This window comes from Pipistrellus hanaki, assembly GCF_964339955.1.
Source record: "Pipistrellus hanaki genome assembly, chromosome: 3".
In the NCBI taxonomy this organism is placed as follows: Eukaryota; Metazoa; Chordata; class Mammalia; order Chiroptera; family Vespertilionidae; genus Pipistrellus; species Pipistrellus hanaki.
Window position 1 is genome coordinate 166,643,531 of NC_140505.1, and position 25,095 is coordinate 166,668,625.

At 48.0% G+C, this 25,095-nt stretch overlaps 1 protein-coding gene across 2 annotated transcripts; it reads right to left on the reverse strand.

Moving 5' to 3' along the window:
• Positions 1–2,769: 2,769 nt before the first annotated feature.
• On the reverse strand, positions 2,770–22,706 carry GPRC5A (G protein-coupled receptor class C group 5 member A). 2 transcript variants are annotated; one of them, XM_084879071.1, is made up of 4 exons: positions 22,436–22,706; positions 5,159–6,084; positions 4,061–4,119; positions 2,770–3,758 (listed from the first exon to the last, which is right to left on the reverse strand). In XM_084879071.1, the coding sequence occupies exons 2-4, from the start codon at positions 6,075–6,077 to the stop codon at positions 3,666–3,668; spliced, it is 1,071 nt and encodes a 356-aa protein (XP_084735197.1). In that variant the 5' UTR covers positions 6,078–6,084; positions 22,436–22,706; the 3' UTR covers positions 2,770–3,665. The 2 variants fall into 2 exon arrangements, with proteins under 2 accessions (XP_084735197.1, XP_084735198.1); XM_084879072.1 differs by lacking the exon at positions 22,436–22,706 and adding an exon at positions 22,206–22,343.
• Between the last annotated feature and the right edge of the window lie 2,389 nt (positions 22,707–25,095).

The window sequence follows — 25,095 nt, forward strand, 5'->3', positions numbered from 1 at the left end:
CTGTGACTTTCTCAAACACTAACATTTTAGGCACTGGAGTGTCCCACCCTGAAGGGTCAAGAAAACTGTAATAATCCAGAGGTTACAGCAATCAGGGGTCAGACTCCGATGTTCTGCTCCCCACACCCATCTGCGCACTGGAAGCCAGGGAGGGCAAAGCATCGTCCGCCCTGGGTGGAGGAGTTCCAGAGAAGCCTACAGTTTGGACCAGATAATTCCCCGAAGCAGCGGTTCACAAGCTGAAGGCTGTCTTGCCAGCCCCCAGATCTCCGCAGTCAACACCGAAGGAAGGTTTTTCTGAACCCGCCACTTCCAATTCTGAAATAATCCCTGTACAGACTGGGGCTGGGAGAGGGGCAAACCCTCCCACCCTGGTAGCAACGGAAGGACATGGGCAAGGAAGGAAACGCCCAGCGGTGTGCAGCTCAGTTCTCAGCAGTAAGGACAAGTCTGGAAATGAAGGAAGGAACCCCAGAATGCACCGGGAGGGGGAAGAATGGGTGTTATTGTTGCATTTCCAGGGCCAGGCTGTACCTTTTTGTTTTGGCACACTTTTCCTGACAAAAAGCCAGTGTTCTCACCACAAACATACTCGTCGACATTAGTAACAACAGCATTATGAGACCATTGTCTGTAAAGATGCCAGATTGCATGCAAATGGACTGGAAATACTTTGGAGAATTTCACAAAAATCAGACACAGGGCAATTAAACTCTGGCAGGGGAGATCGGAACAAATTCTCTAAAGACGGTGGGAGGAAGGACGCAAGCAGCTCCTACACACAAGCCTTTCAAAATTGGACACGTTTGCCTCAAGCCCACTGGATATCTGCTGCTCTGCCTCATGCCCTTCACGGGAAAGCAGCTTTAGATGTTTGTTTTTGAGGGGGCTCGGCGTCCTTGAGGGCTGATGCCTGAGGTTCCACTGCCACCAAGTGGAGCCACGCGGTATTGCAGCGATGGACGTTCTCTCAGACCTAAAGAGAGAGGCAGAAGTGACAGGCAGTCTGTTTCTCATCTGACAATGAAAGATGAGAGCAAGGTTGGGAACTTCATTTTATTAGCATCCATTTAGTTCAAAGGAGGTGTCATTTTGGTTCCCAGCCATCAATCAAACTGGCTTCGCTCAGGGGCCTGGCTAGGCTAAATTTGCACCTTCTATAATATTTCTGCCCAGGTGGAGCCAGGCTGGGGAAACCCTCTTCTCCAGCATCATCACAGTGATTGTCAGAGGCCAAAGCCTCCAGCCTCCAAGATGTTCCTCGTTTAACAACAGAGTTTAATTATGTTCAGGAGGCAAGAGACCTGAAGACAGGTTAACAGCCACGCAGGGGGGAAGGGGGTATGACAAGTGTGGGTTGAATGAGGAGGGAGCCTTCCTCTACTGCCTTTTAAGAACAAAAAAAATCAGCGAAATGGTGGCCCACTAGTCCAAACGCCAGAGACCACTTTATTTCTTAGAAAAGAAACCAATTTCCACCCTGGCTGGGTGGCTTGGTTGGTTGGAGCGTCATCCAGTAACCCCAAACGGTTGCAGGTTCGATTCCCAGTCAGGGAACATACCTAGGTTGCAGGTTCCATCCGATTGGGACACATATGGGAGGCAACCAATCAATGTTTCTCCTCTTCTGTCTGTGTGTGTGTGTGTGTGTGTGTGTGTGTGTCAAATCAATAAAAACATATCCTAGGGTAGGAGTATTTTTAAAAAGAATAGAAAAGAAACCAATTTCTGGCAATGGGTGCCCTTCCATGTCCTTCCCTGTTTTGGAAGAGGATGACTTGAGCCCTGTGGATACAGAGGCCTGGAGACTCTTTTCTAACAAGAAAGCAGATCCAGGTGTTCTGTGGCTCTGCCTTTTACTCAGCCCCCTGCGCTTGGCTGACAGGCCAGAGACGGAAGGGAAGACAAGAGGGAAGGAAATGGGTACTTCCTGGGTACCCACCCTGTGGCAGAATAAATGTGAAACTGTATTGCTTTCTCCTCCTGGATTATGCCCTCTGGGGAGAGACTAGAATAGTCAGGATATAAATCATTACTTGTAATTCCCCTTTTCAATGCAAAACTTGGCTAATGTTGTTGGTGCAAAGCCATTGAGAAACCCTCAACCAAATCTTTGTGGAATGCAAATAGCCCTAATTCAGCGTGTCATCCATTCACCAACCTCACCTCACCCCTTTCCACGCTCAGTTTTTCCTTTTGATGGAAAGCAGAGCATCGGGTTCTTGGGAGGTAACTCCCTAACTCAGCTACACATTTTTAAATGCCATTTGGTGTATGGGATTTTTTTTTTTTTTTTCCTTCACCAAAGAGCCATTTCCTATTGCCCCGCCCCACAGCGCTGTTTCAGGGATTAAGTAAATCATAATTGTTAGGTACCATGACTTTTCCGAGAGATATTATGAACCAATTCTGTCAAATAAAGGGATATGGATTTATTTCCTCCTACAATTAAACCTCGGGTGAATGGCCAAACTGGCTTTCAGGTCTCCTTCCTGTCTCACCTGGGCTGCCAAACCCCATTCCACTGTTGCCACTCCTCTGCCTTCCTGGAGCCAAACCTCAAGATTCCGTGATCCCGCTCGGCTTCCCCCCTCACCCTCGCCACTCACCTCAAACATTGGGGAAAACACGCTTGTCTTAGACAGATACGGAGAAGAGGAGAGACACACCAAGAAGGGGCAAGCCCACACCCAGAGGACCCAAACCTTGAACTTCAGCTAATGTCCATGACTAATGTCCACCACTCCTACTGCTGCAGCCACCGTGAAAGAGTTGCCACCACATCTTTATTGCATCTCCAGGTAAAGAACGGTGAATAACTTACAATACAAGGCACTCCCCCCTCCACAGACAATGCGCCTGCTTACCGAGCGCAGGAGGTGAGCACAGTGCAAAATCTAGTTACAGAGGCTGGGATGCGGACCAGTGCCAGGAACACGTAGAAAGAACAGTGCACAAATGCTCCTGGCAGAGAAAGGCCGGGCTTGCCCACACTAGTGAGGTCCAGAAGGAAAACTCCCGGTAAAACATGGAGCGGAGAACAGTTGGGGGATTGACAGCAAAAGTTTGGGAGTGACCTAAGGAGAGAGGGGGGGACTGTGACTCGGTGCTGGGGACCCACAGAGGCCTTGTGTTAGCACCATAGAGATGAGTACATTCAGGGTGACCTTTGGCCTCTCCTACCCAGGCAAGAAGGGAGGGTGCCAGCAAGTTGGCTTCCAGTGTCGATTTAGGCAGGGAGGGGCTGGGAGACAGCCCTTGACTATTTCTGCTCAGATTTGCAGTTCTGCTCTGGGCTGAGCAATCGTTATAAAACCGGCGTGGAGCGTTGGCTTCTGAAGTTGGGTGAGCCGGTACGCAGTTAGACGGCCGGGGGCTTGAGTCACGCGTGAAGTGACAGGGAATAGTAAGAGAGAAACCCTGAGTTGCCTGAGACTCCCACCTAGAAGAAGCATCCTAACTATGGAGCAAAGGAAAAGCTACGGTGCTGCTAAGAACTGGCGTGTCCTCGCCCCCAGCGCCTCCAGGACAGAAGAATGGCTGCTGAGGCTGGCGGGGAGGCCGGGTCTTCCCACCACGTTGTGTATGGTTTCCTTAGAAGGACTCGGGATGGAACCCACACCCCTTCAGTCCTGCTGACTCGTCGTGTTCACCCCGCTCTTCAGCTAGCTGCCGTTTTTCCTTCCTTCGTAGTCGTTGTAAGGGCTCACGCGAGTCTGGGCCCGTGGGATGGAGAAATCCTTTTGGGAGTTCCGATTCTGAAAAGGAAGCACCATATGGTTAAGCCCTCTCCCGTTCCCGGATATTTCAACAGAACTTCAATCTGGGCAGGAGTCTCATTTTCTTCCCTTTCTCCTAAAGCCTCCCCCTAAAGACCTCCCTGTGCCCTACCCTCCAGTCGTCTGCCCTAACCCCAAAATGTGGATGAGAGCAAAGTAGACATGTCATCCTTTTAAGGTGGCCATGTAGGAGCCAACAGAATGGTAACACCTTCTATGCCCAAGGGGGACGTTCCTGGGTGCTGAGGCTGCTGATGAAAAAGGAGAAAGAGATCACTTGCCTGCAGCTGGAAATGGGTGGTATAAGGGACATAGGTGGTATCACCTAGCTCTTCAAGACCTGAAACAGAGGGAGAGGAGAAATTAAAGCATTAGGGTCCCCTTCCTCAGGCACCCACTGATGCTCACCCCAGTTGAGTCATCTACCAAAGCATGATAGATACCTTATCCATTGAATTTTCTCCCTGGTAGACTTCTGAGTGTCCAGGAGAGGGCACCACCCCCCAGAGTCTCTCTCCCCTCCACCCCCCACCCCCCAACCCCCACTACAGGGAGAAGCACCAGAAAGCTTCGCACCTCAGGCTTCAGGAGCGAGCCATTGTAAACAGGAGCTAAGAACCGGGCCTTGGAGGCCCCTCACTCCTCTCCCAAACCCATTCCTCTCCCCTGATTAGGTCCAGAGCTCAATGTCAACCCTGGAGAGCAACACACAGCTCCTAATGGGCGAGGGCCGTGTCTCGATATCAGTTGAGCCTCTTTATGTTACGAGAACAACAACAGAACACCTGGCTACTCACACCACCAGGCAAGAGCAAAATCGGTTCATTCTTTCATGTCAAGATAGGATCTCTTCCCTCCCACGGGCCAGATGCATACAATAAAATGTAGCTCTTCAGGTTAAATTGGAATCCTTAGTAACTCAATGGCAATTTCCACTAGTTTATGACAAAAGGCTTTCTAGCCTCTCTATGCCCTGTGGTCACTGCAAGAAATCATGGCTTGGCTTTATACGCCCAAATACAGGAAGGTCTCATATTTCCAAAGGGAAATGTTATCTTTTATAAAAAACACAATCTCACCTACTTATCCCTAAGAATGTTTCGAGTCATTCCTTTTCCATTCCTTTGCTTCATCTTATTTTTATGCAGAGAAACCTACATGGACTGTGTAGAAAATGCTGGATTATAGCTCCAGAGGCAGCTTCTAGATCCACTTGTTAACTAGCTGGACGGTTTTAAGCATGAGCTGAGCCTTGGGGACCTTATCTGTTCTGTCAGGGGCACTAGCTGGATAAACCTGCATGTTCCTTAGAGTTATAATACCCTATGATTCTCCCCCATCTCTCTACAGAGGGCTGTCCACCCAGCCCGGCTCTATACCTTGAGTGATTTCCTCTTGAGTGTAGGCTCTGTTCTCCACGCCATAGCTCTGCTTCATGAACTGAGGTTTACAAAAAGCATCCTCCACAGGGTAGTCCATGGGGTTCTGTTGCTTGGTGAGCAGCTGAAACTCGGGTGCCACGTAAGCCAACAGGAAGATCCAGCCGTTGGCCACCAGGGCCGCACTGAGGATGGTATCGTCCCACATGGTGTCAGGGGTAGGGTTGATCAGCAAGGTGATCCATGCCACCCAGATGGCCATGGAGAGGAGCGTGGTGAGATAGATGTGGGCTCCATGCCTCTTCCAGCCGGTAAAGGGGCCACAGAAGGTGAAGCAGGACGTGAGGAAGGTCAGGGCCATCAAGAAGAGGACGAAGATGAGCAGCATGACAAAGTCTTCGTTGCGCCGAGGAGGAGGGAGCTCCGCGAAGATTTCCGTATTGGTCCTGTTCATGGTGAGGACGAGGTACTCGATGGCGATGACGTCCTGCACCAGGCTGACGCCCACTGCCAAGCCCAGCATCACCAGCAGGGAGAGGGGCTTCCAGCCGCGGACCAGCCTCGTCAGGTTGAAAGCATGAGCCAGGAGGCAGGAGAAGCAGAGGGAGAAGAGGACGCCAAAGAGGAAGAAGCGTGTGGGCCCCGTGGAGCTGTCCAGCCTGATGATGAAGGCGAAGGTCAGGCCAAAGACCCCCAGCACACCCACAAGGAAGAGGAACTGGACCGGGAGCACCTTCCGCTTGTTGGAGTCCTGCACCTTGCAGATGAGGGCCAGGAGAGCCAGCATGAAGGCCACTGAGGTCACAGCCCCCACGGCAGCCACAGTTTCCAGGACGATGCCCCAAGCTTCGGACGTATCACAAAGTCTTCGGTACTTGAAAGGCAGGTCCTTACGGCAATCATCAGCCGGTGTGCTCATTTTGATCCTGTGTGAAAGCAAACCAGAGGCAGAGGGTGAATGTCCTAACAAACTCAGGCACAGAGGACCAGGAGAGATCCATAAAAAAAATGTTGTATGTTCAGCCAAGGTTTTGCCTGTGACCTTACCATATTAGATAAAGCTACTACCTTTCCTCTATGTCCTCGTGGCAAATCCTAAAGGCTGATGAAGGAAAAGAACAAACTCCATATGTGCTTCCCCATAACTGAACTATAATATTTACCCTGAAGCTAGAGGACCAGTGCTCTGCGGAGAGGTTTCAGAGTCTCAATTCAAAAAATATGTCACAAACAACTTCCAGTATTCCTGATGCTTTTGTCTAGTGATTTCTTAGGAATCTGTGAACGTGGGAATACCTGTCTCAGACATTATTTGTGAGCATCCCATTCTCCATGGATAAAAGGAGTTACCTAAATTGTAGGTTTTTCTAGATTTCAGAAGCCACTGGATTCTCTTTTTAAACTCTGCTATCACATAGTAGGTGTTTTTCCCTCCTTAGCATTTGTAAGGATGGCTCTACTAATTCCAAAAAGTAATGAAGGAGTCTTCCATGTCATAATGAACTCTTTTTTTGTTTGTTTTATCATTTTTATTAAAGTATTATATAAGTACATATCTTACCATTGCACCCCCCACTCCCGTATATGCCCTAACCCCCCACCCCCCAAGTTTTGTGTTCATTGGTTATGCTTATATGCACACATAAAAGTCCTTCGGTTGATCTCTTATCTCCCCCACCTCTCCCTAACCTTCCTGCTGTAATTTGACAGTCTGTTTGTTGCTTTACTGTCTCTGTATCTATCTTTTTGTTCATCAGTTTATAATGTTCTTTATTATCCACAAATGAGTAAGATCATGTGGTGTTTTTCTTTCATTGACTGGCTTATTTCACTCAGCATAATGTTCTCCAATTCCATCCAGGTTATGAACTCTTGATTATATACGCAGTATAACACATACATTCATATATGAATGAATATTGTGTACATATTAAAATATTATATTAGTGGTATGTCATCATAATATAAATAACAAATCATTTCTAGTTTAAATCTATCTTCCTAACTTCTTGTGAAACTGGCCCTCCAAATTTAACTTTGTATTATATAATCATTCGTTCAACCAATATTTTTAATATATTTTTATTGATTTTAGAGAGAGAGGAAGGGAGAGGGAGAAAGAGAGAAACATCAATGATGAGAGAGAATCATTGATCGGCTGCCTCCTGCACACCCCACACTGGGGATGGAGCCCACAACCCAGGCACGTCCCCTTGACCGGGAATCGAACCGTGACCTCCTGGTTCATAGGTCAATGCTCAACCACTGAGCCACGCCAGCCAGGCTCAGCCAATATCTATTGAATGCCACTCTGTGCCAATCACTAGTCTAGATACTCACTGGGAAAGGGGAAAACAGACATGTTCTCTGCCAAAGCAGAAGAGACAGACAGACATAATTTGCCACTACCACCCCAGGCATCCCTGGGCCTTCTCTTACCATGGGTCTGTCACCTGCACTCTACCCCACGGGAACTGCGCTCCTCCCACAGGCAGAGCACAGAGCAGAGCACAGGCTAGGTCCCACCTCTCCAGGGGGTAGAAGGAGAAACAGGGGGAAAGCAAGGCAGATGAACTTCAGATATAGGCAAGCCCTGAAATGCCAGTACCCAAAGCCTGATATGCTCTGCCTACAAATGTCCACTCCGGGGTGCTATGGGGAAGGGAGGTGTGGAGGGTGCCAAGGTTGCGGAAGAGGAGGAACCCTGTCCAATGCGAGGGCAGCACAACAAGGGAAGGGACCCAGGCAGGCTCTGTGCATTTCGTCTTCGCTCACTTTACCTCTCCTCCTCACTCCCTCTCAGATTAATCATCAGGGCGGCGTCTGGCTGCAAAGGTGCTTCTCTCTCCCTCCCTGCCCTTCCCTCTGCTCCTTCCCTGCCCCTCAAAGTAGTGCTGCTTGTTGACAAGTAGTTATTATCATACTACCTGATAATTAATTATGCAGGACTCTGAGCCTGAGGACTCCAAATCTTGACAGAGACTGATAGGGTTTTGCATAGAGGATAGTGTGGGGCTGGAACGGACTGTGAGGCAGAGACCTCCTGCCCCCAACTGGGCCTCGAGGCCCCTCACTCCGGGACAGCAGTGCAGGAGGAGGTGGTGTCTCAGAGCCTCCTGACACCCACAGACCAGGGTCCGGGGTCCAACAAGAGCAATGGGCAGTGGGTGTGGAGTGTGAGAAAACCAGTTTCTCCAATTTCACCTCCACCTCCCTCCCCAACCATGCCAGAGAGATGAGAAACAGTCCCTGAACTTCCTTTAAAACAGTGGTGTGTTTTTTAACACTGTATTTTCCGGCGTATAAGACGACCCCCTAATTTTTACAGTTAAAACATACTAGGTTTAGGCCTATATTCGCTGTATAAGACTACCCCCCACTTCAAAGAAAAGACTTACTTTGCCGTCAAGATCTGCAGGTAATTTTTGTGCAATTTTGGTCTTTTGCCCCCGATTTTTCGGTTGACTTTTTTTCGTTTCAAAAGTCGTCTTATACGCCGGAAAATACGGGTATTTGAGTTTTTATTACATTTTCAAGCATACTAAAAAACAAATAGTATAATGGAGGCCATAGGCTCATCACATAGTTTCAAAACATATCAATGTATCGTCAATCTTGCTTCAATAATCTACATCCCCACCTCACTCACTCTTTAATTACTTTTAAGCAAATCCAAGACATCAGATCCTTTTATCAATAAATACATGCATACATATGTATGACAAAACTTCTTTTTAACTTAGCCACACTTAAAAATTAACAATCATTTTTTAAAATATATTTGTATTGATTTCAGAGAGGACGGGAGAGGGAGAGAGAGAAACATGAATAGTGAGAATCATAGATCGGCTACCTCACCCTACTGGGAATCAAGCCCAAAACCCGGGCATGTGCCTTTGACCAAAATCAAACCCAGGACCCTTCAGTCCCCAGGCCTACGCTCTATCCACTCAGCCAAACCAGTTAGGGCAAAAACAACCTTTTAGTATCAAATATCTACTTAGGGTTTCTACTTGTGTTTCCCAATTCTCTCAAAAATATCTTTTTTAAAAAGCTTTTAGTAAATATTTTATCTGAGTGGCTAATTTTTTAAATATATTGTTATTAATTTTAGAGAGAGGAAGGGAGAGGGATAGAGAGATAGAAACATCAATGAGAGAGAAACATGGATTGGTTCCCTCCTCCCTAGTGGGGATCAAGCCCACAACCTGGCCATGAGCCCTGACCGGGAATTGAACCCTGACCTCTTGGTTCATGGCCTGACGCTCAACAACTGAGGCACACACACCAGCTGGGCAGGAGTGACTAATTTTTTGAACTAATATCCTTCTTAATTGACCTCTATTAAGCCCTCTCCACCCCTTCCCCAGCATGACAGATATTACACAACAGGTCTAAAATGTTCTAAGTTTCAATTTAGTCAGAGGGAGAGAAAGCTTGCCAGACTCAATCAACTAGCCTGTACTGAGGAGGTACCATGCTGCCCAGGGAGAGGCCAGATGAGGGAAAGAGCCCGGAAGTTGGCTGGGAGAGGACAGGTTCTGGGGAACTGAAAGGGACCTGTGGAAAGCAGGGGGTGAGAAGAAATGGGGAAGCAATCGGCGTTGGGAAATATCAACTGCCGGGAGCTCAAGCAATCACCTTGGAGAAGAATGTAAGAGCTGGAGCAAGAAAGAGAAAATGTAAGGAGTCCAGCAGTGATGTGGGCATCGTTTGTAACCCAAGTGAAGGGCAGAGAGACCAAGCATGGACTTGCTCCAATAAAGACCACCTGGGGGTGGAGCTTGGGAGTAAGGAAGCCAATGGTAATTGGCTCTTGGACTGCTTTGAAGGGGAGGGAGGGTCTCATGACTCATTCACACCCGGTTTTATACACTTGACTCATTGAACTCTCACAACCACCCTATGATACAGCTCACGTCATTATTATCCCTGTCCCATGAGTGCAGCAACCGAGGCCCACTCTGTTAGCTGACTCGCCCAAGTCACACAGCCAGTAAGTGTAAGGTCCAGGACTCAAACCCGAATTCCAACTTCAATGTCGCACATCTTTTTTTTTTTCTTTATGAGGTTTTTTATTGATTGATTGATTGATTGATTGATTGATTTTTTACAGAGAGGAAGAGAGAGGGATAGACAGTTAGAAACATCGATGTGAGAGAATCATGGATCAGCTGCCTCTTGCACACCCCTACTGGGGATGTGCCCGCAACCAAGGTACATGCCCTTGACCGGAATCGAACCTGGGACCTTTCAGTCCGCAGGCCAATGCTCTATCCACTGAGCCAAACCGGTTTTGGCAATGTTGCACATCTTAACACAACTCCGTAGAGCCCACTTGTCTGGTAAGAACTTCAAAGCTAGTAGGGACCCTCCAGTTAGAAATGGGGTGACAGCATCAGTACGGGGTGCTGCTGTAGGCTTTGAGTATGTGTTAAACCACTGAGAGCTCAGCCTACCCTTGTGAGTTGCCCCAGCAGTTCGGAGTTACACACACCCTCCCCATTCCCACACAGGAAAGAATGACTATTTGCCCCCTGGCTGTGCGTCCTCTACTGAAGAAGGCAGGGCACGCCGAAACCGGCTTGGCTCAGTGGATAGAGCATCCTCAGCCTGCGGAAAGGTCCCAGGTTCGATTCCGGTCAAGGGCATGTACCTCGGTTTTGGGCACAACCCCAGTAGGGGGTGTGCAAGAGGCAGCTGATCAATGATTCTCTCTGATTGATGTTTCTAATTCTCTCTCCCTCTCTCTTCCTCTCTGTAAAAAAAAAATCAATAAAAATATATTAAAAAAAAAAAAAAAAAAGGCAGGGCAGGAAGGGAGATCCTGTGAGAAAGATGAGTAGGTGGGGCAGGAGGCATCCCAGGATCTCCCTGGCTAGACAGACATGAGCAGAGCAAGGACGATGGGCCGGGTACAGAAGGTCACCAGGGAGTAAAGTCCTGGGTGCCTAGAAAAGGACAAATGTAAGGTGGGACCTCGCCCCCGGGTTGACTTTTCTCCCCTAGCATATCGGCTGGTGATGAGGTATGGAGCCCCTGACCTTTCCTCCCTAGAGATAACATTTAGGCCTCAATTGTATTGTAGCTCCAGGTGCAGAAAAGCAGCAAAACCAGACCAGTGACCCCATGCCTGACCTCAGGACCAGCTGCATGGGACAATGGCCCCCTGCTCTAGCGCTGACCAAACAAACAGTGGAGACCACAGCCCTGAAAGGACACCCCTATGGAAAGTTGTTGAGTATTCTATTGAGATTTTACCCCTGGGACATACCCTAAACTCTCCACCCTTAAAACCTTAAAACCTTAGGGTGGAGGACCCAGAGGGCTCTCCCTCTGGGAGCATGTCTGAGCCTTTCCCTTTCTCTCCACTCCCCACCCCCCACCCCCAGGCGTATTATCACTGGCTTCCTTACTCCCACGCTCCAAGGGTCATCCTTTTGCCTCTAGAACTTGTTCCCTAAGCTCATTTCTTCCAAGAATTAATTTTTCTGCCTCTGTAATTTTATAAATAAATGTTCTCTTACAGTTTGGGTCTTGGCTCTGAATTCTTTCCTAGCCAGAACCCAAGTTCCAAGGTTACTGAACCCAGATCCAATCTGGCCCCACGGATCAGACACCTGGTGTGTTCCCACCTCCTACAACATCCCCATTTGTGACCCCAAGGCAGTGACACTAAAAGCCAAGTGAAGATCGTACCACTGAGTTGGGAAATGGCCACAGGAACCTCTATTCCACATGAACAGACCCATCACCCACATCCTGGCCCTTCCACCTCTTCACGTCTCTTGACTATGTCACCCACCAACATCTCCACCTGGACCACTCAGAAGCCAGCCTCTGTCTGCAGACTTGCCCGCTCTAAGCCACTCTTTGTGGCCAAGGAAAGAGCCATAACCTACACAGCTGGTGGAAGGTTCAGCCCTGCCTGCCTCTCCAGCCTCATGCCTTGTCCCCACATCCTCCTCCATATCCCCACTATGCGAGCTTCTTGTCTCTCCTCCAAACCAGCCCTCTATCTCCCTTCAATCCTGCGGTCCCATCGGATGGGGCATTCTCCTGCTTCCCCTCCCCCTTCATTTGACTTAGAGGCCCCTTCTACCAGGTGCTTCCCTTGATGCCCATGCCTACTGAGACATGCGCCCTTTGCATTCTCAGGGAGCCTCCGCGTTTCCTACCACAGCGCCTGGCACGCAGCCCTGCCATGCCTGCTGAGAATTCTGCATCTCCCGCTGGACAATCAGGTCCCTTGGAGGTTGGGTTATTAAACATCCCTCCCCAGCCTCTGGTCTAGTAACTGACGATGGTAAGTGCCCCACCAGGATGGGTAGGTGAGCGCATGGTTAGGAGAAGTGGAGTCCACGGAAAAGGGGTTGTTCATGAGACAAGGTGGGGTGGGCTGAACCTCGCAAGCCCCTGTCTGCTGTCCTTAATCCAACCCCCGCCACTTGGCTCCCATCCTCCCTCTCACACAGGCAGTCTAAAGTCACACGTTAGGCCTGAAGTGAGGAGCTCTGGGCCGTGTCTGAAACCCTGCTCCTAAGGGACTCCAGGTGTCTCCTAGGAGACCGTGAATCCTGAAGCTTTCCCAGCAAGCAGAGAGGAATTTACTGGAATCAGTCATGCGTTCCCACCCAATTTCCTGATGACTAAACCCTGCGCTTCGAAGGAGGACGGTGAGGTTTCAGAGGCCTGGGAAATGAGAAATGACTCTGAGTCATAAGGGTGAGACCCCCTTTCGCTTATGACAGCGGCTAACTGTGTTAACTACCTGCTGGCCAACAACCCAGCGACACCCACAGCCGAGACCCTGAAATCACTTAGCGATGCCTTCACCCTTCTGGAATGAGTCAGGCCACTGACCCAAAGGTTAAGAAATAAAGAAAAATGAGGGCGGGGAGGGAGAGTTCAACTGGAGGAGGAAAGGCAGGCAGCGAGGAGAGGCACTTACTGAGCTCAATTCCAAACCCTCCCTTTACTCTGCCCCTTTGCTATGTCCCGGAACCTCCATCCCCTCTATAAAATGAGGGCGGGTGCTGAGCCAGGTGGTCTGCTCATGTCCAGCTCCACTGCTCATCCCTCTGGGGAGCTCCTTGTAGACAATTTCCAAGCCTCTTTGTCCCTCCCCCTCATCCTCCTCCTTGCCCCATGCCCGGTCATTAAGAGAATATGTGCCACAAACTCCTAACTCAGACCCAAACCAGGGCTGGAGGCGAGGCTGACGGGTCTGAGTGCAGGAAAAGGAGGATGCCCACCTGCAGGGCAAAGCCACAGGGTCCTGGAGCCGGGCTGACCCTCCACATAGCATTGACCAACGAGTGTCATTGCCTGGTGTGCAAGGGCAAATGGCAGCATTTGATGGAGTATCTGAGCATGAATTAGCTGTGGCCCTGAAACTTCCCCACAGCTGATCTCATCTTCCTCCTGAGGAGATTCATCTATTTATCTCATCCGTCATCTGAACATGAAAAGGACAGAACCTTCCTCTGAGAACTGCCTGGGGAAAATGACATCAACAACTTCTGTGTTTGTTGAAGCTGAGCCATCACAGGCAAATTTGTGATTTTTCTATCACTTTAATTTCCTCTCTGCCCTTGAATTGCCACATTCAATCCATAGTAATAACAATAGTCACAATATAATGATGAATAAAAAGAAGGGTGACTGATCAATGAGAGAGAAACCAAGATGGCGGCATAGGTAACCACCTATGCAGCCTCACACAACAATTTCAAAAAATACAACTAAAATATAAAGTGGACATTATCCAGAACTACAGGAAAAAGAAGGGTGACTACCACCACATGCTGAGTCCTCTTGTGAGCCAGGCACAAGGCTTAGCATTTGTATGTTTTATATGTATTCTCTCATGTACATGTTTTATAACTATTATCTCATCTAACATTCCCACAACTCATTTTGTAGGCGAGAAGACTGTGTCTTAGATGAAGTTACATACCCCATGTCACATAGTTAGGAAGAATATGCCTCTATGAGTTTAATCATAATTTAATCTATTTCATCTCTAAATCAGTTATGACCTCAGAAGCTTTTCTCCCAAACTCCAGCCTCTCTCCATTTAAAACATCTCTGGGAAGTCTCCAAAGCAAGCAGTCTTACATTAAGTCAATCTTCCTGTCAATCAACAGACATTTAAGTGCCTACTCATGTCAGGTACTGTGTCCAATGTACAAGTCACTCAGATGATATGTGTGGCTGCTGCCCTTGGGAAGACCATTAGAGTCACACAGACATACAAACAAGGAGTTTCTGAGCGTGCAGGGAATGCTGAGGGCACATGGAAAACAGTGGCCCAGTCTACCTAATGGGATTTTTTTTTTTTTTAAAGCGTTAGCAAGGAAACCAAGGAGCTGAGGCATGAAAAATGGGCAAGAAATGGCGAGAGATTTGAGAGAAGGTAGAAGAGACAGGATTTGGGGAATAAAGGAATCCAGGTTAATTCCCAGATTTCTAGTTTAGGCAACTGAATGGACCTTAGAAATACAGGCTTCTGAGGGGAGATGCCACGTCTAGCTTTGTTGAATCTAAGATGACTATGGGACATGCAGTTGGAGGAATCAGAAAGAACAAACACAAAGTTATCCTGAGAGTTTACTCTGGGCCACACACGGCCTCATGTAATCCCTAACATCACTCTATTACTATGTCCCCTTTTTACAGTTGAGGAAAATGAGGCACAGAAAAGTTAAATTACTTGCCCAAGATCACATGGCTCTGAAAAGGCCAGACTCAACACCAGGTTGGGCTGACCCCTCTGCACGTGGACATGTGGGTCTGAGGTTCAGGAGAGGTTTGGGCTATACACACAGACTGCGCCCATTAAGAGGTATCTGAAGCATTGAGAGGAGACCAGATTACACAGGATGCACATATAGGGTGAGGGAGAGGGCCAAGGACCAAACCATGGACACACCATCTCATCTAAGCAGAAATCGGCAAAGGATGTAAAAAAAAAAAAAAAAAGAAGAAAAGAAATTATTAGAGCCGAAACCGGTTTGGCTTGGTGGATAGAGTGTCGTAGGTCTGCGGACTGAAAGGTCCCAGGTTCGATTCTGGTCAAGGGCATGTACATTGGTTGCGGGCACATCCCTGGTAGGGGGTGTGCAGGAGACAGCTGGTCGATGTTTCTCTCTCATAGATGTTTCTAGCTCTCTATCACTCTCCCTTCCTCTTTATAAAAAATCAATAAAATATATATATTTTTTAAATAAAAAGAAATTATTGGAAGTTAGAAAAAGAAATAAGCCCAGGTGGTTTCCCAGAAGCCAAGGAACAGTTTCCAAAAAATGAAGGGTCAATGGAGTTAAACAATTCAAGGGGAGCAAAGAAAAGAAGGCCTGGAAGAGATCCGTGGATTTAGCGGTTAAAAAGCACATTAACTCCTTTTTGTCTGTTATACTAGATTCAGCCTCCATTTGAGCTTCAAGGCTTTTTTTCTTGCTGGTCCTCCCAGCCACCTCCTCTGCCTTTCCAGCTCCTCTCTGCCCCTCTGTGCAAGGCAAGCAAGGCTTCCAAGAGTATTTTTCTCTCTGGTAGGAAATTGGGGCTCATCTAAGATCTTCTTGCAGAACGTCACCCTCTTTGCCTCCCCACACGCGTTATTCTTTTAGCCAGAAAGACCCTGCCCCTCCTAGTCACAATCCATTTGCCATATTTCTCTGAAACTTGGCCCAAATCTTAAGGATTTTTTTAAAAATATATTTTATTTTATTTTATTTTTTTTTTTTACAGAGAGGAAGGGAGAGGGATAGAGAGCTAGAAACATTGACGAGAGCCGGGACCGGTTTAGCTCAATGGATAGAGCATCAGCTTGGGGACTGAAGGGACCCGGGTTTGATTCTGGTCAAGGGCATGTACCTTGGTTGCGGGCATATCCCCAGTAGGGGGTGTGCAAGAGGCAACTGATTGATGACTCTCTCTCATCGATGTTTCTAACTCTTTATCTCTCTCCCTTCCTCTCTGTACAAAATCAATAAAATATATTTTTTTAAAAAAAAACAAAAAACAAATAGAAACATTGACGAGAGAGAAACATCGACCAGCTGCCTCCTGCACACCCCCTACTAGGGATGTGCCCGCAACCAAGATACATGCCCTTGACCGGAATCGAACCTGGGACCCTTCAGTCCGTAGGCCAATGCTCTATCCACTGAGCCAAACCGGTTTTGGCGGTTTTTTGTTTTTTTTTAAATCGTTAGTCCCATCTCATTTTAAATTTGTAGGTCTCTTCATAGTTTTTATAAGTAACTACTCCTTGGCACTGAAGGTTTTCCATATATATGTTACATATTACACTTTAACATCAGGTAGACTCGCTTATCAGATAACAGGCGTCATAAGGATTAAGGAAATAGCAAACCTGTTTGTTGGTACCCCTTCGCTGTGTGCTCTGCACAGTGGCTGCTGAGCAAATGTTTGGAATAAGACTGCCCGCTGAGTATTTACTCAAAGCAAGTTATTTATTAGCAAGTTTGAGCAATGGGGAGGACAAATTTTTAAGATGAATAGGTGCTGATCCTTGTATTTTTATCTAGGCTACATTCTAAGATAAGGGTGGAGTCCCTCAGAAATTTCTCTGCCCTGGATGAAGGATAAGCTGTATTGGAAAGTGTCTCTAAGGAAATCTCCAGACCCCCTTGTTCTGAGTAGCCGCCTGTTTTCTGATGACATAAAAGTGATACGTCATGGCAACAGCTTATGAATAACATCCCTGAATTGAGTTTCTATGCAGTTACTGAAGAGAAAATAAATGGTTCTACTTCCATGGGCAGAGCTAAACAAGTGTAACAACGATGTTCATACCAATTTATTCACTTTCAGGTAGTTCCTGGGGGTATTATCCGCCTCTAGTCTAAACAAATCATGTAAACTTTAGATTAATGTAAAATAAATTACTGGAATGGAAAATAAAAATACTGAAAATTATTTTTTTTTAAACTTAAGAACTTGAGTGAAACTTTCAAATCTTTTAGGCCCAGAATTTTAAGAAATGAAACTCCCAGCCCTAGCTGGTTTGGCTCAGTGCATAGACCATCAGCCTACAGACTGAAGGTCCTGGGTTCGATTCAGGTCAAGGGCACATAACTGGGTTGTGGGCTCAATCTCCAGTAGGGTGCGTTCAGGAGGCAGCCAATCAATGATTCTCATCATTGATATTTCTATCTCTCCTCTCATCTTCTCTGAAATAAGTAAAAAAGAAATTTTTTTTTAATGAAATGAAACTTCCAAAAAAAAGGGTGGTTAGATAAAGTGAAGTCCTCTACTGGTATACCCTCTCAAAGCTCTCAAAGACCAGTTTTAAAATATTCTATTTCAATATAATGGCAACATATTAATGTTTGATCCAGCAAGCCCCAAGTTAAATTTGTCATCTTTCCTTGCAAGCCTGTATTTCTAAGCTCTGAGAATGGCATTACCATCCATTGAGTGGCCGAGTAGATGTAAAAATACAATATAGATTACCTAATGTGGAAAAGATGGAGAAAACAGAACACATGGCCAAACATTAGATGGCAATAGCAAACAACTATTATTATAATAAATGCAAATGCTAACATTTTTTATTTTGAAGGAAAAAAAACTAAATTATACTATTCTATACCTATAAGAACCTTACCTAAAACAACAGGATCTTAAAAGTTGAAAGCCAAAGGAAGGAAAAAATAAAAATGAATGAAAAAAAAAAAAAAAAAGCACAATTATAATATACTAGAGGCCTGGTGCATGGAATTCGTGCACTAATAGGGTACCTAGACCTGTCCGGCAATCAGCAGATTGGGGGCCTCCCCAATGCCAGCCGGGGCCTTCCTACCCACGGCTGCTAACTGCTGGCTGAGGCCTTACTTCCTTCCATGCCGCCCTTAGGTAGTCAGCGCATATCATAGTAAGCGGTCAAACTCCTGAGGGGACAATTTGCATATTAGCCTTTTATTATATAGGATAATGTTTATTTAGCAGGAATTATGTATCAGGTACAAAGTTAAATAGCTTGCTCAAGGTAAGACAATTAAGAAAGAGTTGAGGTATTAATATCATGCAAAGTGTAGGCAAAAAGGTATTATATTATAATAATCAGGAGACTTCACATTGAAGATAAAATCATCATGAATGTGTATGCACTGAATAACATAGCACTAAAACACATGAAACAAAACTGCCAGAAACACAAGAAATCAAAGGAAATACTACAATTATTGGAGACCTTAAGACTTTTTCAGTCCTCAGCAGATTAAATAGAAAAAATGAAGAGAAACCAAGATGGCGGCATAGATAAACACCTAAACTGCTGCCTCACACAACAATTTCAAAACTACAACTAAAAGACTATCACCCAGAACCATGGGAAAGCTGGCTGAGTGGAAGTTCTACAACTAGGCGGAAAGAGAAAAGAGCATTGAGACGTTCACAAGTGCTGAAAAGCTGAGGTACATAGGCACATGAATCAGGCTGGCAGCTGGTGTCTGGGTATGTTGCTTTCTTCAACCTGAAGGGAGACAAGCTCCAGATTACTCTTAACTCCAGTTTCTGGGGAGACACTGGGGACCCAAATTCCTATGGGGAGAAGCTGAACTGTCTGCCATCGGGTCTGAAAGTGAGGGTGACTTTTTTGCAGAGGTGCACCCAGCAATCATTGTTTACTGCACTGGGGCGCAGGATGCGGGGACTTGGAAATGCAGAAACACAAAGATGGCTGACTGGAAGCCATCGCTGTTTGCCACACCTTAGCCTAGTGACTCCCTGAGACCCCACCCGGCACAATCTACAAACCCACCCAAGCTCCATGCAGCGGCTTTTGCATATAGATGCCCTACCCTATCGCAGCTTAACCTAACAAACTGCAGCTGTGGTCAGACAGCTCCAAAACCTCCAAACCCCGACCAAAGAGGAGAAAACTGTAGTTCTCTCTGTAGCTCCTGTTGGGTGGCCTCAGATAAAGCCACCCTACCAACTCAGGAAAGTAGCAAAAATAGGGAGACAAAGAAACAGATCAAAAACTAAAGAAATGGAGGAAAACAAACAACTGGATATAGAGTTAAAAACCACAGTTATAAGGTTTTTCAAGAATTTCTTGGAAAAGGCCGATAAATTTAACATGACCCTCAAGGATATGAGAAAGGACCAACTAGAAATTCAACATACACAGAATTATGGGGGTGCCAGAAGAAGTGAGAGAGCAAGATACTAAAAACCTATTTGAAGAAATAATGACAGAAAACTTCCCCCATCTGGTGAAAGAAATAGACTTACAAGTCCAACAAGTTCAGAGAACCCCAAACAAAAGGAATCCAAAGAGGACCACACCAAGACTATCATAATTAAAATGCCAAAGGCAAAAGACAAAGAGAGAATATTAAAAGCAGCAAGAGAAAAACAGTTAATTACCTACAAGGGAGCACCCATACGACTGTCAGCTGATTTCTCAACAGAAACTATGCAGGCCAGACGGGAGTGGCAAGAAATATTCAAAGTGATGAATAGCAAGAACCTACCCAGCAAAGTTATCATTCAGAATAGAAGGTAATATAAAGAGCTTTACAGATAAGAAAAAGCTAAAGGAGTTCATCACCACCAAACCAGTATTGTATGAAATGCTGAAAAGTATTCTTTAAGAAGAGGAAGAAGAAGCCGAAGCCGGTTTGGCTCAGTGGTAGAGCGTCGGTCTGCGGACTGAAAGGTCCCAGGTTCGATTCCAGTCAAGGGCATGTACATTTGTTGCTGGCACATCCCCGGTAGGGGGTGTGCAAGAGGCACCTGATCAATGATTCTCTCTCATCGATGTTGCTAACTCTCTATTCCTCTCTCTTCCTCTCTGTAAAAATCAATAAAATATATTATAAAAAAAAAAAAGAAGAGGAAGAAGAAAAAAGTAAAGATAAAAATTATGAACAACAAATTCATATCTATCAACAAGTGAATCTAAAAATCAAGTGGATTAAAAATCTGCGGGTGCCGGGCTAGCTCAGTCGGTAGAGCGTGAGACTCTTAAAAATCTGAGGAACAGAATAAACTGGTGAATATAATAGAATCAGGAGCATAGAATGGGAGTGGATTGGACTGACAATTCTCAGGGGGAAAAGGGTGTGGGAGGTTCAGGAAGAGATTGGACAAAAATCGTACACCTATGGATGAGGACAGTGGTGGGAGGGAGGGTGTAAGGGCATGGGGTGGGGTGGGAACTGGGTGGAGGGGAGCTATGGGGTGGGGGGGGAGAAGAAACAATTGTAATAATCTGAACAATAAAGATTTATTAAATTTTTAAAAAGAAAGAAATGAATAATAATATGGTAAATATGTTCTGTGGACACTTTAATCAAAATGTTTTCTATCTTTATATCTTATTAGATCTCCATTATTAATCAAATAATTCAGATCCTCTATATCTAAGATCAGCAAACATTTTCTGTAAAGGGCCAGATAACAAGTAATTTAGGCTCTGCCATCCATACGTTTATAGCTGAAGCAGACATAGATAATGCATAGACAAATGAGCATGGCTGTGTTCCGATAAAACTTTACTTACAAACATGGGCTGAAGGATGTGTTTGGCTATGGACCTAGTTTATCGACCCCTGCTCTATTTGATTGCTTCTATGGAAGTGGTCTTGGAACATTTACAAAACACACACACACACACACACACACACACACTTACAAAACACACACACACACACACACACACACACACACAAGTATATTTTAGACGACACAAAAAAATCTGAAATCCTAAAATAAGAAATGTACAAACTATATATTCTGACCACAAACCAATAGAAATAGGAATAAAAGTAAAAACAAACAACTCAGAAACTCTACCCTTCAAGAGAAACCACTGTTCAAGTCACTGTTGTTGAAGGTCCTGTTATACCAACACATCATTTCCTGCCCATTTCCTCAACTCAAGCTGCGGGTTTTTAAATAGCAGAGGGCCTGAAGTCCAGCACCCAGAGTGAGAAAAATAAAACCACGCAAGTAAAATTCTTCTTCACGCCCCGTCATCTTCGGTGCCCAATAGAGTGAAATAGGAAGGCAGGCGCAGGCTCCACAGGGAACTGCCAGGGCTGGGGTCTCAGCCTGGGGAGGAGCTGGGGCCTTCCCGAGACCCCTTAGGGGGAACTCAGGGCCCAGGCCCTTGCCTCCCACAGCTGCACAGCCCTGTAGAGTTGGGAGGAGGAAGGAGGCTTCCTGACTCGAGTGGAGAGCACTTCCCGAGAATGTTCTGCTCGTTCCCATTTGCTCTTAAAGCACGCACCTCTCCAAACCCTGGAGGAGCCCGTCCGTCTCCCAAGTAAAACTCCTGGCCCTTCCTCCCCCTTCATTCCATTCCTCCCCTCTCCTCATAGCAGCCAGCACCGGCCTGGAGAGTGGAGCTAGGCCTCCCTCCTCACCACTCTGCATCTGAAGTGGCTCAAGTGTTCCCCCTCAGGAATGAGCCCTCAGCCCCGGGCGATTCAGCCCGACCTGCAGCAGGTGTGGCGTTTCCAAACCCTCGGAGGACAGACTCAGCCCGGAGGGGAGTCAGGAATGGAAAGTCCTTCAGATTCCTTGAACCTGAGCAGTCCTCCCTCTGGGTGCTATAGCCTGTCCTCCCCTCAGGCTGGGGGGGATGCTGTAGGGAGGCCTAAGGGGCATCTTTGGGACCGTTCCCCAGTCCCTTCCCCTTGTGTGCAGGTGGGCTGTTCCTGAGCCTCAGGGGGAAGGCGGTGGAGCTGAGGGCCCCGCACTCACATCAGGAGGAGGGGTGGCTTCTAGGAACCTACTTCCCCGCACGCAGAAGGGCACAGGCTTGGTGCGGAAGGACAAAGCACTTGGAAACTTTTCAGGAACTTGGTAAAGTGACCATTGTCACCACCTTTCTCCTCCTGGCGCCCTCCCCGGTGCCCACCCCTCTCCGCCCCAGTCCCTGCCCTTCCTCCAAGATCTTTCTCCCTCTTTTCTCTTTCCTCTGCTCCTGGATGCATAGCTGCTCCCTCCGTGGGGCCGGGATCCCGCCTACTCCGCGTGCGTAAAATGCGCCTGAAACTGCTACCTGATGTGCGTTTCGCTCCCGCCGCTATCTCAGCCTGGGGAGCGCAGACGAAGACAACTGACGATCAGAGCTGTGTTAAACTAGAGGCATTTCTTTCTAAGGATTCTTTCCTGCTCACAGCCCGCTACGGACTTTCTCTCTCGCCTCCCACCCTCCCGACCCCGCTCCCCCACCCCCGGGATTTCCATCCGGAGGCGGGGCGCGCTCCGGGCCCCGTGCGCCCCCCTTACCCCGATGCCTGGGCTCCTGCGCGTGAACCGGCGCTGCTTCCCGCGTGTTCGCGGCGGCTCCGAGCCCCTTGGCGCTGGGAGCCCACGACAGCGATCCCGCCCTCGCGGCGCCGAGCAGTTATAAAGGCGGCCGCCGCCGGAGGGAGGGAAAGAGGAGGGAGGGAGGGAGGGAGCGAGCGGGCGAGGAGGTGAGCGGAGGGACAAGGGGCGGGAGAGGGTCAGGGGGGGAAGGACACGCCCATTCCAGTTCCATGGCACTTTACGCTGTTATGAAAATAAAGTCCTCGCGCCAGGGAAGGAGCCCAAAGCGGCCTGACGTCAGCGGCACAGTCACCCTTGAGATGGGGAGGAGGGCGCCCCGGCCCCGCCCCGCCCCGCCGCCGGTGTCCTGGCGCCGCCGAGTCACCGCGAGGGGCCGGCGGGCTGCGCACCCGTCCCGACCACCGCCACCTCCATCCGAGGGCCAGCCGCGCTCCCCGCCCGGCGCTCCTGCCCCCCGGGGGTGAGGGCTAGCCAGATGGTGGCGCCTGTTTGCAAGTCTGGGTCCCACCACCTGTGGGAGGTGGGGGACAGGGAGAGATACAAACTTAGTGTTAGCTCGAGTAACCAGAACGGAGAGCTGGCCCCCAAGTGGCCCTTCCCTGTCTTTCCAAGACTCTCCTCGCCCGAGCTGGGAAGGATGGGAAGCCAGGGGCAGGAAAGCGGTGCCCCCAACACCCCCACCCCACCCCACTCCTCCCTACCCCTGCCTTCCCCTGCTCAGGGCCCCCCAGCCCAAGCGAGGCAGAGGCCCAGGAAAACTTACCGGGCGTCTGGAGTTAGCTGGCCGGTCCACAGGTAGGTGGCGGCTCCGCTTGTCAGTAGTGTCCTCAGATGAGACCCATTAGTGCTGCCCCGGGGCGGAGAGATCACTATCTCTCTGCTTCCCTAATGCCTCTCTCAGAGCCTCACAAAGCGGCTGGAGGAGAATGGGGATGCCAGATAAAATTATGAAATAAAGGAATTTGCCTCTGGTATCTGGTTCCCCTCCCTCGGGCTGCCCACCCCTCTCCCATTATCAAGCCAATCCTACTGAAACTTGTCTTTGTTTACTTGTCAAACAATCCTTAAGTGACTGCCCACTCCGTGTTGGGGCTCAGGCACGGCTCTACCCCGCTGCCTGCGGGGGAGGCCTCCGTGCTATGGAGGTGCCCAGCAGCACACCTGGTAACCCAGCCTGGGTTATGTGCAGATTTCATTAACCAGGGGAGATCCAGGGCTCCCCAACTTTTTCAAATGTGACTTCTTGGGAGAGAATACCTCCACCTTCGTTAGATTTTTATGTCACTCCCAAGAAACCACAGCCACTGTCATGGAACACTTCTCTTGAGGCCTGCAGCCACGGGTGTGTAAGCCCACCTCCTCCTTTACCGGACCCCTAGGGGGAAGAGGGGAGGGGAGGAGAGAGAGAGAGAGAGAGAGAGAGAGAGAGAGAGAGAGAGAGAGAGAGAGAGAGAGATTGGTGGAAAGGGAAAATGACAGTGCTTTTTCATGGGTGCCATTTGCCACATTAGGTCTTCTATCTGGACCTCAGTTTCCTCCTCTTTTGAAGGAGGAAGTTGAACTAGACCAGCCTTGTCCGATAGGTCATTCGAGCCACAAAAAGGAGCCACATCTGTAATGTTACGTTTTCCAGCAGCCACATTAACGGAAGAAAAAAAAAATAGGGGAATTCATTTTAATAATATTTTATTTAACCCAGTAGATCCTAAGCATCATCATTTCACCATGTAATCAATCTTTTTAAAAACACTAACAAGCGCCAAAACTGGTTTGGCTCAATGGATAGAGCGTCGGTCTGAGGACTGAAAGGTCCCGGGTTCGATTCCAGTCAAGGGCATGTACCTTGGTTGCAGGCACATCCCCCGTTGGGGTGTGCACAGGAGGCAGCTGTTTCTAGCTCTCTATCCCTCTCCTTTCCTCTCTGTAAAAAAAATCAATAAAATATATGGGTTTTTTTTAAATACTAATGAGCTATTTTTACATTCTCTCATTTTAAACCATGTCCTCAAACGTCCAGTGTGCATTTTATATTTACAGCACTTGCCTGTGTGGGCTAGCCAGCCACACTGTGAGCACGCAGGAGTCCGGTGTGGCTGGCGGCTCCCAGGGAACGGTGCAGGCCTAGAGGTCTCTAAGGGTCTGAGTCACCATGCCTCGGGTGAGGTTCGTGACATCAAGAAAGAGACGTCAAGTCAGAGGAGGGAGTACAAGCAGCAGGAACATGACTTTGAGGATTCCTCCCCCCCCCCCCCCCCCCAGGACAAGAAGCCCAGGACACCTCCCGAGGAAGGATGGGTGTGCGTTGTTTTCCTGTTGCTCCTTGTTCTCTGGGTGACGTCTGTGTAGCCTGTCCAGGGCTGTGTGTGTGGGAGAGCTTTGTGGGGATGCTAGTTCTGAAGCACTGCCCTCGGTCCCCAGCACCCATTATTCTTCACTTTGCCATTGATTTTGGATTTCCCACCTGTCCTCTGAGCACTGTCTCTTCTACCCTCCTTTTAACCTCTTTTTCTCCTCCCATCCTGTTATCAATACACACCAGCCCAGCACCAAGCCAGGCCTGGGGCGAGGCACCTGGAGCACCTCATCTGAGGAAGCTCTGAGCCCTGAGATGGGCTCCT

Coding starts and splice junctions, on each gene's coding strand:
- GPRC5A (XM_084879071.1), bottom strand. CDS start 6,077: ATGAGCACACCGGCTGATGATTGCCGTAAGGACCTGCCTTTCAAGTAC. Junction 4,120..5,158: donor TCAAGAGGAAATCACTCAAG/GTATAGAGCCGG, acceptor CCTCTGTTTCAG/GTCTTGAAGAGCTAGGTGAT. Junction 3,759..4,060: donor CCACCCATTTCCAGCTGCAG/GCAAGTGATCTC, acceptor CTTCCTTTTCAG/AATCGGAACTCCCAAAAGGA.